At 48.3% G+C, this 13581-nt stretch overlaps 6 protein-coding genes across 6 annotated transcripts; 4 read left to right on the top strand and 2 right to left on the bottom strand.

The window, feature by feature from the left end:
• Positions 1–155: 155 nt before the first annotated feature.
• On the top strand, positions 156–1223 carry BO85DRAFT_505848 (3-hydroxyacyl-CoA dehyrogenase; the record flags this gene model as incomplete). Its single annotated transcript, XM_025664350.1, has 3 exons — positions 156–416; positions 479–863; positions 919–1223. The coding sequence occupies 3 exons, from the start codon at positions 156–158 to the stop codon at positions 1221–1223; spliced, it is 951 nt and encodes a 316-aa protein (XP_025510575.1).
• A 1003-nt stretch (positions 1224–2226) lies between these two features.
• BO85DRAFT_492779 (sugar porter family MFS transporter) lies at positions 2227–3999 on the top strand (the record flags this gene model as incomplete). The annotated part of the gene is made up of 5 exons (XM_025663794.1): positions 2227–2654; positions 2716–2920; positions 2970–3301; positions 3357–3748; positions 3806–3999. The coding sequence occupies 5 exons, from the start codon at positions 2227–2229 to the stop codon at positions 3997–3999; spliced, it is 1551 nt and encodes a 516-aa protein (XP_025510574.1).
• Positions 4000–5585: 1586 nt separating this feature from the next.
• Positions 5586–7075, bottom strand: BO85DRAFT_453783 (uncharacterized protein). Its single transcript, XM_025661129.1, has one exon. It carries the CDS (start codon positions 6998–7000, stop codon positions 5996–5998), a length of 1005 nt encoding a protein of 334 aa, XP_025510573.1. The 5' UTR covers positions 7001–7075; the 3' UTR covers positions 5586–5995.
• A 761-nt stretch (positions 7076–7836) lies between these two features.
• BO85DRAFT_505846 (ankyrin repeat domain-containing protein) lies at positions 7837–8829 on the bottom strand (the record flags this gene model as incomplete). Its single annotated transcript, XM_025664349.1, has 2 exons — positions 8392–8829; positions 7837–8327 (listed from the first exon to the last, which is right to left on the bottom strand). The coding sequence occupies exons 1-2, from the start codon at positions 8777–8779 to the stop codon at positions 7837–7839; spliced, it is 879 nt and encodes a 292-aa protein (XP_025510572.1). The 5' UTR covers positions 8780–8829.
• A 396-nt stretch (positions 8830–9225) lies between these two features.
• On the top strand, positions 9226–10067 carry BO85DRAFT_463633 (uncharacterized protein; the record flags this gene model as incomplete). The annotated part of the gene is made up of 4 exons (XM_025661937.1): positions 9226–9241; positions 9337–9477; positions 9590–9842; positions 9908–10067. The coding sequence occupies 4 exons, from the start codon at positions 9226–9228 to the stop codon at positions 10065–10067; spliced, it is 570 nt and encodes a 189-aa protein (XP_025510571.1).
• A 1096-nt stretch (positions 10068–11163) lies between these two features.
• BO85DRAFT_407387 (putative oxidoreductase, FAD-binding) lies at positions 11164–13334 on the top strand. The gene is made up of 2 exons (XM_025657362.1): positions 11164–11753; positions 11819–13334. The coding sequence occupies exons 1-2, from the start codon at positions 11260–11262 to the stop codon at positions 13257–13259; spliced, it is 1935 nt and encodes a 644-aa protein (XP_025510570.1). The 5' UTR covers positions 11164–11259; the 3' UTR covers positions 13260–13334.
• The last annotated feature ends 247 nt before the right edge of the window (positions 13335–13581 follow it).

Here is a 13581-nt window from a genome sequence, read left to right as displayed (position 1 = left end):
ATTAGGTAATTGAATAGGGATTCCGTGATCTCAACACCACCAATGTAGAATGGAGGCTGGTGGACTGCCACTCGACGTTGGTCGATATATTAAAGGACGGATACTAAACACTTTTCAGGCTCAATGTGCAGAGCGCGGACTCACAGAACTTTGCAATGTCCTCCTCGATTCAAACAGTGGGTGTGATCGGCGCAGGCGTCATCGGAGCCAGCTGGACAGCACTCTTTTTGGCCAAGGGCCTCAAAGTGATTGTAACAGACCCAGCGCCAGGAGCCGAGGCAAAACTGCGCGACTACTTGCAGGAGTATTGCTCCGAGGTACCGAATGCCACGGTTGCTCCTGCCGCTTGTCTGAACAATTACACATTCGTCGAGGACATTGAGCCTTACCTCGGAAGCCTAGACTTGATTCAAGAAGTAAGAGACTGTTCCACAGACCTCATCTGGCACCTCATCATCCATACTAACAATCATATCAGAATGGACCAGAGAGATTGGACTTCAAACGCCGTCTATTTGCACAGTTGGACGCAAAGACACCTTCTCATATCCTCATCACATCTTCATCCTCCGGCCTTCCTTCGTCAGAATTTGTCACTGAATGCTCCCACAACCCATCCCGAATCCTCATCGGCCATCCCTTCAACCCTCCTCACTTGGTGCCTCTCGTCGAAGTTGTCCCTCATCCAGGAACAAGTCAAGACTATGTGACGGGTGCGTACAATTTCTACAAAAGCCTGGACAAAGAGCCGGTGGTCGTACATCAGGAAACGCCTGGCTTCATCGCCAATCGGCTACAGGCCGCCATCTGTGCGGAAGCGTACAGTCTCGTATCACGAGGAATTGTCTCCGCCGAAGATCTTGGTGAGTACTGAATTTCCTCCCCACTGGGATGTGCGGGCGATTCTAATGCATATAGACAAAACCGTCACGTCCGGTCTCGGTCTGCGCTGGGCACTGACAGGGCCGATAATGACAAATACTCTTGGGGGAGGTGGAGACTTTACCCATTTCATGGATCATCTGGGCCCGGCGTTGAAATCGTGGCTCGACGATATGGCGGTGAACAAATTTGACTTGGGATCCGAGGAACAAGTGAACGGTCTAAAAAAGAATGTCAATGGGTGGATATCGCAAGTCGACCTGAAGAAGGTTGAGGGAAATCGTGATTTGCTATTGGTTAATCTGGTCAAGGGCAAGCTAGACCAAACAGCGAACCAATAAGATAACCGGGTTATCGACGCTTTTTATGTGACGGGACAGCCATGTTGTGCAACTGCAGATGTTTTAATAGGAATAATAATAGACTTAAGCGAAGCGGTGGTATCCCTTGACACGATGTTCCTCTGAGTAAAGCCGAGCATTGACTGCGGCGATCTGCTGGTCACTCTTTATGGTCATCGTAAGCAATTCACATCGGCAACTAGGAGGCAGCCTGAGTCTAAACCCCCAACCTGCAGTCCGCGTTACGCCCATCGTAGTCTTACTTCTCGCCAATGCCCAATCTTGAAGGAGACTGAGGTGAATCTCAGGCAACTACAAAATGAAGGTCTCCATTGAAAATTGTTGAGTTAGCGTTGGTACATTGAGGGTCATGTCTAGTGCAAGCTGTGTACCGACTGACATACCTTGTTTCCTGAAAGCCTGCTGTTCACTTGAGCAAATTCGTCAAATACATGGGAACTGGGAAACGTCACGGTAGTGTCGAATATTTATCTTCCAATTGGCTTCCTCGCCTTCATCAGCGCACAAGGATCCGTCCGTCATTACGCGTGAGCGTCCTATCTAGGGCTTGTCGGAAAAGCAGCGGACTTGACAGACCGGCGCGGAAAAGGCCCGGATCCACAGTGAAATCATCCAAAACAGTCAAGCTTTTACAGATGATGTGGACCGCACTCGATCCCAGGCTTCCAACTCGCTGAACGGATGTTATGCTCGGTATAACTCGGCTTCAAGCTCCCCGTGCCCCCACAACTCCTCCGGGTTTCCTCCACAATACAGAAGACGGGCCCCCGATTCCCCGGACGAGAATATATGGGTCTGGCAAGGTAGTGAAATGGCATTGACATCCACATCAGACTCTAGGGGAAAACGAGGCCCCCTTAATGCCTTCGCTCAGAGCTACTCTGTTTTGCCGGAAGTCTTCTCTCATGCCTCCTCCCTTTCCCAGCACTCATCCAAATACGCATAAACAAGTTATTCCAACAATTCATTTATTATACGCCAAATGAAGTCCGCTTTAGGCCTCCGTGGCACCAAGCTCAACATTGGACACATCTGTACGGTCATTCTCCCGGCCTACATCTGCTTCGGTTATCTCATGGCTGTGACATCGGGCATCGAAACTCGGCAGTCATGGGTACACACATTTCCTCAGATGGACACTGTCAATACGACAGGCTCCAAAGAAGCAGAGAACTCTCGAATCAAAGGCACAGTGACGGCAATCTTCAACCTGGGCTGTCTTTTTAGTGCCCTTAGTTGTATAGTCGTGGGCGATATCCTTGGTCGTAAGAGAACGTTCATGCTGGGTCTGGTAATTACAATCGTCGGCTCAATACTCCAGTCGAGTGCATTCTCCTTGCCACAGTTAACCATCGGGAGGTTTGTTGCTGGATTCGGCTTTGGTGGCGTGACTGCTACTGGGCCTAATTGGTATGAGGACCACTCCCATAGTACAAGTTGGATTTTCCCACGCTGATTCCGATTTATACAGGCAGAGTGAGACCTTTCAGCCCCGGTTAAGAGGATTTATTGTCATGCTACAGAGTATCTTTCTGTGTACTGGGCTGGCACTTGCCGGGTGGCTGGAATATGGACTCGCGTTCGCAGAAGGATCGGTGACCTGGAGACTTCCTCTTGCAGTTCCTTGTTTTCTCTGTCTAGTATCCCTATGCTGGGCTCCCGTGTGGCCGGATTCAGTACGTTAAACCCCCACCATTACGTTATACGTGAATGCTAATAGGGCAGCCACGTTGGTTGATCAAAAAGGGTCGCATTGACGACGCTCGTAATGTCCTTGCTATGCTCCGCGATGAATCCGTCGACAGCCCCGGTATCGTTTACCAAATCGAAGAAATCGAAACATCGCTTCAGGAAACTGGACAGGGCTCCTTTAAGGATATCTTTCGGAACGGACCGGCACGATTCGCCAATCGGGCGTTCATCGCTGTCTCATTGCAGATGGGGCAACAGATCTGCGGGGCCAATGCGATAACTTTCTACCAATCGACTATATTCGAGACTTATCTTGGTATGGATGGGACTCTATCGTTGCTTATGTCCGCGGTTCTTTTCACATGGTGTGCCCCTCCTTCATTATCGCTTCTCATCGTGAAATTAGTATTAGTGTAACAGGAAAATGCTGATTGCCCCCATCGGCACCCTGACTATCGACAAGGCTGGACGACGGAAATTGCTACTTATCGCCTTTGGTGGGATGGGCATATGCATGGCCGTGATGGCAGGGTGCATCTCCCAGCCATCCAATACAGCCGCCGTTCATACCGCGGTTGCATCCATTTTCCTTTACGTGTTCTTTTACGTTAACGGGTGCATTGGCTTAACATATCTCTACTGCTCCGAGATCGCACCACTGGCTGTTCGGACACAGATTACCGGCATGTCGACGGCGTCGTCGTGGACATTTAACTTCCTGGTTGTTGAGGTCGCGCCTACAGGGTTCAGCTCCTTGAGCTGGAAGTATTTTATCGTTTATGCAGCCACCAATTTGGTCTTGCTCGTGCCAAGTATGTGCTTGTCTTCATCTTCCATTTGCCTTGGTCATGTGGTGCTGATGTCAATAGTGGTGTACTTTTTCTTTCCCGAGACGAAGAGTCTGCACCTAGAGGCCATTGACAATATCTTCCTTGATAGTAAAAACATATTCCAGCCGGTTTCTGCGGCTAGAGATATGAGGAAGCATGGTCGACTGCAGGGTGCGCATGGGGGCTTGCAGGTTGAGGAGAAGGCGACAGAGGAGCATATGGAGGTTGTCTAGGAATACTAGAGAGCTGTCAGGTATGGAGTCACGTAAGACGGCTTAGAGTTGGTAGCTAGGTCGAAAGGGAACAGGATTTAGGATAACCAGGAATAGAGGAGTAAGAGGTGTAAATAGAATAGAAAACGGTAGCAGACAATGGATAAGGAGAGCTAGATGGGAAGGCTCAGGGTTCCTGCTTAACGATGATCATTTAGATGTTCCTTTTTGGCCACTATCAGCGCTAGCAGATACAAGGTTGGTGGGAAGTACCACCTTTGTCCCCCAAATTCATCATATTGCCTCTCTGGCTTTTCCGTGATGACTCCATCAAGCTCTACGACGCACAAGGCTTCGTGTTGCTCCTCTAGAACGATAGATTTATTTTCATCGGAAATAATTCGTTGAAATCCAGTCAGATTGTTCATTGTAGTCCTACATCCTCGGGTACCTGTGATGCCCCCGTGGTCATATTGCCACTGGCTTCCATACATGGGCTTATTGAGAATTTAGATAGATGCGAGAGTAGCATACAATCGAGCACTTCCCTGTCCTGATCCTCGATCCCTTGACACAGAAAACTACAAGGCATCTGACATCGCCTGCCATCCATGTTATGTCCCCCTTTCACAGCTAATATTTACTAAGCCTTTAGCTACGCGCCTAGGCACATCTACTCTGGAGGCACCGATGTTTATCCGCACGCGGGTTCATTGTTGGCTGAAAACTGCGGATTTGTGACGGAAGATTACCCGAGTCATCAGAAGGAGTTTAAGACCTTTGACGACGGATACTTGGATATGCGTGACTGAGCATGTATCGTTGGAAATGAGAAGCCGTTCGTACAAAATGTATATTCACTGAATTTGTTGGTATGGCTGGTTACGCGCCTGACTTGAAATCGCAGTGCGGAACATGCCAAAATGGTAAAGAAAAGGTGTAGAAAGTACGTATAGATAAGCTGTGAATTAACTGTGATTGAAGAATAGCGGGCCGCTATTGTAGCTATGTGGGTATATCAAGAAAATGCAAGCTGCCACGTAGTAATATTTGCTTATTCGATCAATTCTAGGTTTTAATATCCATGATGCTATGTCTACCTGTGGAAATAGGGAAGTTTGCCAGACCTCTTTGCGGGAATCGGGATGAATTTAGGCTGGAATGGCCCGAGAAGGCAGGGATGTATCGGCATAGCCTTATGCATACAGCTCGACGCAGTACCATTTCTCCTCTACATCTTGATCTGACTTATATCCGTTAGTAACACGAAAATTCTATTACTCGGAGTACGCGCGAATATCACCTTCTCAGACTACCAACAATTATATAACCCACTTGAATATTTGATCGTAATATTCCTGGTGAGCACATCCAAGACTACCCACAAAGTATCTCGGACAGACGAGAAATCCCTCATCATCTTGCCACCAGATAATACATCCCTCTCGGCCGCCCTGACCCAGTCCCACAGAATGCTATGGCCATTAATGGCACTCTGGGACGACATCTACACCAAGTTGAAGCAAGGAGGGATTCCTCTGTCGGACACATCCAACCAGGGCGCAGGCGGGATTCTTAATGAACACATTCAGGATGATCGAAGTAGGTCAACAGCAAACGAAAATAACTTCGGCAATTTACGACATCGGATATAGTAGAGCTACCTTACGACTCGTGACATGTCTAAATAGGTACGACCATTCCCGGGATTCCCTCTTGATGGTCAACAATTTCCATGATCAGATCGCTCGGCCGATCATTGATATTGCACATAACATGGGTGCTCATAACGGTATATTTCGCCAGTGTGCCGCAACAAAGCCCCAAGATTCATGGGGCATTTCTACGCCGAACCTTAGACCCTAGAATCTGGAGAGACTCTTGTATCTGAAGCTCCATGCTCTTTCAGATAGACGTGCGTTCGAGGAAACCCTGGGCATACTCCAATCTCCATGCAAGCTATCAGGACGTCCTTCAGCGTGTAGATATTTTCAACACCTAGGAAAGCCTATCACTCCTATTTATCGGACCACCGCACTCTCATCTCCGGTGTGATGCTAGGAACTGTGTGTGCAAACTCTACCTCCAGCCAACAATCCCAGTCCCAATCGACCCAATCTGAAAATGCATATAATTTTGCTTTAGCAGCCTTCCAACGGAGAAGGGGTGAAATATAATGCCCCAAAAAATTGTTCACCCGCATTGCAATAGGACTGTCTCGTCGACGGTTGAACAGAGCATCCCCAAAATCAATGAACACTATCTGAGGCTGGCTATCCACTGCATATCTGATGAGAATGTTCCGTGGCTCCAGGTCAATAAGCCAGATGTTCTTTTCATAGATACGGCTTTCGAGGTCGACAATTGCTTTCATAATATATTGACGGGCAGACTGAGAGAACAATGTTGGTTTAGCATCTTCCATGGTGGTTCCCTGAATATGTTCGATGAGAATCATTCTAACTGCCCGTTTACGTGTTGAATCGATGGGTAAATCTAGGGAGTATGACCCAAAATACTTCGGGATACCGCGACCTTGGAACTCGGCAAGGGCTTCATACGCATTGGCTTCGTGGGTGTAGTGTTTGTCCATGCAGAGAAATGGGTTGAGATAACCTTCCTCATCGTCAAAATAAAGCGGGTCATATATCTTTGCAACAAGTTCTGTGCCATCCTTCGGGAGTGTTTGAGAGTTCGACGCGATTAGCCGAACAGTGAATACTTGCGAGTTGTGGCCATCGCCCCCTTTTAGAAGCTTGAGGACTTCCAGGCTAACGGCATCATTCCCTTTATTCCCGGGTAACGGGGGTCGCTGAAGACATCGTTCGACTGGACTCATTCGCTTTCTTTCTATCCTGTCGCTGTCGCTACTCGAGCAACAGCGTCCGGTAACTAACGTTGGTGCTGAGACGCTATGAGACTCTGCAGTGAACCTCCATCCAGTAGTATATGGCACTGGAGGCTTGGGAAGCTCTGTAGATGGGGTATCAAACAAAGATAGATTTTGCTGGAGATAGACCATTGTCTAATTCACTTGCCACTGCGGTTTGTCTTGATCTAGTCTGAAGCCCCTGATCGATGACAATTTGCAACGCACACTGTGGCCTTTGGAGAGGAACGAGAACCCGGTGATTCGCCCCTTGCCTCGCCCGCCGGCTTAATGATTTTCCAAGCGCCGTTTCAAGGTTCCCTGCAAGGTCTGTCACAAAGGCGCCGTCAACGAGCAGAACTTGTGAGACCAAGGTGTTTAGAGGGGAATAGTTATGCAGTAGTAAGCAGAGGTACACGCAGTGAACCACGGTCTCGAATGCTGCTAGCCAAGACCCTTAGGAAGACTATTAAAGTTCCCCCCACCGACTAAAAGTTGGCTCGCTACTTCTCCGAGACATCCCGGATCGTTGAAAGGAGACGAGAAGCTTCAATGTTTCTGCACAAAATATGAACTTGGTCTCCACCACGGTGAATCATCCGGAGCCGGTAGGGGCTGTACCCATGAGGATCTGTCTGAAGATCATTATATCGATCTTCAAAAAGGATTAGAGCATAGTCGTTGATAAGTATGCACATCTGACTTCTCACCGACCCATATGTTTCCTGTTTTCATGTTCAGATATTATTGGTGAAGTATCCACTGGCTTGCTGCGCCCCTTCGTCATCAATAGCAATACATGCTTCCTAGAGAAACAAGGAGTATATCATCCTTAGAAAAGTGACTTTATTCTCACTTCCAGCCATGAATTAGTCGATCGGTTATTGAACGGGTGGCTATCAATTAGTCAGGAGCTAAATAATTTGCGCTGTGTAATGCCGATTATAATAGGGAATAGCAAATTGATTACATTGATCTAAGGAGTACGATTAGGGGTGGTAAACGGGGTTTCCGCCGTTTTCACGCCTCTGCAGCACCTCAACCACTGCTTGCTGATTCAATCTAGCAGCCAGCTGAATAGCTGTAAGTCCTCTACTGTCTCTCACATCCTGGTCGGCTCCTTTGCTAAGGAGGTAGCGTACCACATCCACTCTTCCGAGCTCAGATGCCCGGTGCAGAGGTGTTCCTAGTGACATAAAACACAAAACCGAGAAGGTTGGGAGGTCCTCGTGCACAGGAGTGTTCAAAGGCGCTCCCTTTTGAATTAACATTTCCAACACTTCAATAGTGTCAGCATCGCGTTGAACAGCATGATGAAGCAGCTGGCCTGGCTGGATATTCTGGCAATAATCCAACATTAGGCGGATAGTGGAAATGGGGGCTCTTTCAACAGCCCACGGAAGCGGGGAAACGTCTATGAATGTACGCTTATTGGGATCGGCACCATGATCCAAAAGCCAAGATACCATCTCTTCGGTTTCTATGGCAATTCTAGGAGGGATTAACAGGACGTTAAATCGCGGAAGATCGGAGTATGGACTCACCCGAGGATGGGGGGTTGAGTCTCGCACATTGGCTCGTTGATATCCAATCTTTTTCAATAAAAAAGGCGAGCGCATTCTTAGATCTCCACCTAGTTGCGCTCCGTGCGTAGATAGAATGTGTGGGGAAACCATGATCCACGAGCGCCCGCATGAAATCCACGTTGTCTTGTTCCACAGCCTGCCCCATGATAATACCAAAGTCATCTACATGGAAGTTCTCCGACGACGATTGCGCCGAGTCGAGGAGGTCGCGGAATTGTTGGATATCCCCATGAAGGCATAGTTCTCTTGCTCTCAGAAGGATGTCCCGAGAGGTCCGGCCCGGAACTTGATAAATCTCACTCCAGGTGGAAGGCGAGGCCGAACTTGAAGCAGGTTGCACGTTCATAACTGTCCGAGGTTGTCAGAGACTCTGTGCAGAATATATTTTTGGAGCAGTCGTAAGTAGTTGGAGCTTAGCTCGGATGGCTGGCGCGCACTGTGCATTTAAACTAATACTGAGTCACTACACCGAAAGGTGACACAATAGCCGCTGATGTACATCTGCTCACGTGGCCGCCGCTGTATATATATATCATTCGCGATTTTCCGAGCGCGAAGGGTACATGCGATCCATCTTGCATTGCGCGTCGGAGTATGCCTGGCTACGAATGTAGGAGTTCCACATTAATTGGTCCTACTTAAAGAACACAAGGCATATGCCGGTGATATAGCGTTCTTAGCACTGTGGGAGAGTATAAGTAGCTAGGTTCATACGTGCTTCTTGGGAAGGGAGTGGTTGTATACTAAGATACCAAAAAGTCCCAAGGTGATCCCTTAACGAGAATATTGAAAATGTCGCGATTAGCCCGTTGGGTGCATGCTCACCCGGCAAACGTGGTCGTTGTGCCGATGAATGCTGTCAGAGTAGTATCACTACATGAAATGTTTGCCATCGGCACAGAGGCTCTGCCATTGTGATAGCATCTTCCCGTAGTGCTATTCTTCCTCATATTCCGCCTCCCCCGACAGCATCAGCATCTGACCCATATGCCGGGGACAACAATGTTCGTCGGTTGATGGCAGAACTGACCGCCTTATACATGCGTTACCGCGACGAATAATTTGCCAGCCATAAAGATACTGTTATTGTATGTGCCCTGCATCAGGGTGCGATAGCCCTATCTGACCAAGTGCAAATTATGCATTCAGCACTTAGTCGCTTGGGGCCGAGTGTGTGGACTTATGATTTACCCGGAAACTACACCGACCCGGGACAAGGAACTGTGCTCGCTATCGGTAAGCGCGGGCTCACCTCCCTTGGACTCCCCAATGATGGTCGCGCTCGTATTTACGTCGAGGACCAGCAATATGTTCCGCGGCCGCCGTCCTGATATGGTATGCTGGAATTGTCTTCCTATCATGGTCTACAACGCCGGCCATCACGATACGACCGCAAGGGCAATCTCTCAGTCCATTAGCATATCCTACCACCAATAGTATGTTGTATGCAGGTTCTGCAAAACTGAACACATAGCATTTCAAGTCTAGATAGCAGAAAAATGTTAGCCGTCAGGGTGCGAAGGAGGCCAGCACCCGCCGCCGTGTGCAAGGAGAGTGTGGGGAGAGGGGAGGCGAAATATATACATCTGTTGTCCTGGCGAATCCATCGTAACAGTAATACTAATACCCAATAAACCGATAACCTATCTTCCTCTAGTCCTAGGAAGGATTACACCCTATCTTTGCGGTGCTAAAATCAGAAAGTATATCATAAGAGACTAGGAAAGGGGCTCACAACAGCTGGGCTTGCTCAGTTTCTACTCCATCGGGGGGGACAAGCTGTAAGATTGCATGACAACTTATATGGAGACCACAGACCGGCCACCTACACTAGATTTATACAACATAACCATCCCCAAGACAAATCTTTAGTCAGAACACGTCTCATGGTACTCCAGATCAGCAGCTGTTGCAAATGTGATTTCAGTAAGAGACATACCCGACTTGGCCCGGAAACTCTTGTACAAATATATATAGCTTAAGTACATGTAGATAAAAGAGAATTGTAGCTCGAGTCCCTCCTAGTTAATCTTATTGCTTCCCGAGAAGCGGCTAGCAGCCCAGCCCTCAGGCTGGCAAGGCTTTTTCCCACGATTGAACGCGTGCAAGGCTGGCACCACTGTACCGATTAGCTGTCATGGTATCCGATAATAACTCCTCTCGACGATTATTGAAATCTGACGAGTATCTGTCTACGATGAGAGAGATGGTGAACGTAACGGATCTGACATACATAGCAACATTATACTTCAAGTACGGGTCTTACGCATGAAGGCTGTAAGGATTGTACTAACTTTCAGGAGTGAGACGTATGATTTGCAATATTGTGAGGGGAGACAGGCCCTTAAGGAGTGCAGAAATATGGTTTCATGCCAGTAAAGCCAGTATGGGGTACGCCGAGCTTAGCACACTACGATACTACAGGTCAAGGTCAATAAAGTTGTGCCTCAAATTATCTGTCCCGTGACCTCTTCAATATTCGCAACATCGATCTATAAACGGAAAACTTCCGGGTGTACCCGGTCAATAGTATATGCAACCCATCTTGCAAATAAATTTAATGTCTTAGTACTGTAAATTATATGCGAAAGGGAAATATACTCGTATTCGAAGTCAAGGCGGAAGTCTAGACATCTGAGAGTTTGTGGCGCATTTGTCAGCTCGGATAATTTAAAACTGACGGGATTGCCATGACACTGACATGAATTAATAATTCAATGATCCCTACCCCAAATACCTGACTTCTCATTGTGATCATAAGGATACAAACTCATAGGAACCTCAACCCACAAGGACTTGATCGAATTCAACTGGAAAATAAAGGCAATGGCTATTCCCGCCCTTCAAGGCTGGCACCCCGGCGAAGTCGCCATCCAACGCCAGCTGGGTTACGCGACCGCCGTGTCATCTCACTGGACTGCGGTCGAAAACCAACTCCGTGAACAACATCAATTATTTCACACTTCAAAACTGCCATTCATTCCGCTGACGACTACGGATGCCGATGGACGGCCCTGGGCAGGAATCGTTGCAGGATCAACAGGAACAGTCGGGTTCGTAGACAGTTCAAGCTTAAAGTCGTTGGTTTTCCGAGCACGATTATGGGACGGAGATCCAATGTTAGAAACGCTCCGGGAGTGGAAACCGCTAGAAGATGATCAAGTTAAAGGCCCAATATTGCAGGAGAGGTTCCTGACGGCTGGGTTGGGGATTGAGTTTTCCACCCGGAGAAGGAACAAGTTCGCCGGGAAGATTGACATGGTAAAGGCGAGGTCAGACCAGGATTATGATTTTCGTGTTGACATCACGGAGGCGTTGGGGTACGTATACGTTCACATCCGGGAATAGTCAAATCAAAGGGAATTAGGACTGAGCGAGATTACAGTAATTGTCCGAAGTATATCAATGTGCGTCAACTCGATCCATACCCACGGGCGAAACCACACATTGTATACCAATCACTGCATATGGCACCGACGGAGGACTTACCTGACGAAGTAATCGATATGATAAAATCCGCCGACACAGTCTTCATGGCAACGATACACAGAACTGACCCCGCCTCCGCAGCAATGTTCCCTTCACACGCGGGCATGAACTCTCGTGGCGGCTTCCCGGGGTTTCTACGGGTGAGGCCATCAGATCGACGGAGCATTGTGCTGCCTGATTACTCTGGAAACAGATTCATGAGTAGTCTTGGCAACATTGAGTCGAGCGGATTAGCGGGCTTTACGATCATTTCGTTCACAACGGGCGACATCCTGTACTTGACCGGTACAGCAAGGAATTTGGTCGGGCTATCTGCCCTCGAAATGATGTCTAGACACGCGGCGGTTACTGTTCTGGAAACTACAGGGTTTACGCTTGTGCGAAATGCGCTTCCCTTGCGACAGCACAATGGATCGGAGGTCGGGCGGAGCCCCTACACTCCCAAAGTCAAATATCTGGTCGAAGAAGGAGAAACGTACGGGGGTGGAATGCAAGGGCACAAGGCAGTGCTTGAAACAGGTATGCAACTTTCTAATGACTTGGCTGTCTTCAGGTTTAAGGTCGTGTCTGAAAGCGGCGTTCAGCCGTTAAGGCTCCGACCCGGTCAAGCTATCGTCCTCGATTTTATGGACTGGATAGGTCCACCGCAGTACCAGCATATGGCGGATTCGGCACCTGGGTCAATAAATGATGACCGCGTGCGAACCTGGACAGTATCTAGTGCGCACGAGGGTATTGATGTTACATGGTTTGAATTAACAATGCGGGAAATGAAGGGTGGCGTTGTGACAACGGCCTTTTTCAATCTGCTTAGGATGTCCCCTCCCAATAGCCGGTATTATCCTGTTTCTCTAAAAGGGAATGTCGTCTCAGATATCGTAGGGGTCACTGGGGATTTCGTGTTGAATAAAGAGGAGGTCAACCTGCTCCTGGTTGCTGGTGGAATCGGGGTGACACCCTTTTTGGCCATGCTGAATGCCTTGAGTAAGCGCGAGAAGGCTGCGCGAGGCGACATTGTGCTCGTGTTATCAACAAGAGAGCCAGATACCATGCTCACCCTAATCAGACGGGCTATGGATATGGTTCCACCGACCGTCACGGTGAAAATAGATCTGTTCACCAGCCGCCCCCTCAACCTGGATACTAGGACTTTGAAGCATGAAGATACAAGCCTCTCAGTATTTGAAGGTAGAGTTGGACCGGAATATTGGAAAACAAGCGTCAGAGAAAAAGAAGTGTTCATATGTGGGTCGAAGGCATTCGCAGACACTGCTGAGGAGGGATTGCGGGCTATTGGTGTCCCAAGTGAAAGAATCCAGAGGGAGGGATTTTATTAGTGTCCGTGTCCGTTTATTGGTTATTCTGAGTTGTTCGGGCAGATACAACAGTATGGGAGTATGTATGGACTAAGAACTCACTTTCTACAGTGGCATCTCGTAGTGAAAATGATGGTAATGCAATGGTGATGGCCTACTGCAAAGAGCTCTAGGGTAATAAGTAAGATGAAGATAGCCACCTATACAAATCATCGGGAGAAAAGAGTCACATGACACTACAGCCTTGCGCTGCAGGGTCAGGCTGACAGCCTGTGTTGGAGCGGGTCCGAAATTGCGTCCCGTCTCATGGGATGAGGAGTTTCGATTGGCCAAACCGCCCCTA

This window comes from Aspergillus piperis (genome assembly GCF_003184755.1).
Source record: "Aspergillus piperis CBS 112811 unplaced genomic scaffold BO85scaffold_29, whole genome shotgun sequence".
Taxonomy (NCBI): Eukaryota; Fungi; Ascomycota; class Eurotiomycetes; order Eurotiales; family Aspergillaceae; genus Aspergillus; species Aspergillus piperis.
This window is presented reverse-complemented; position numbering and strand designations above follow the sequence as displayed.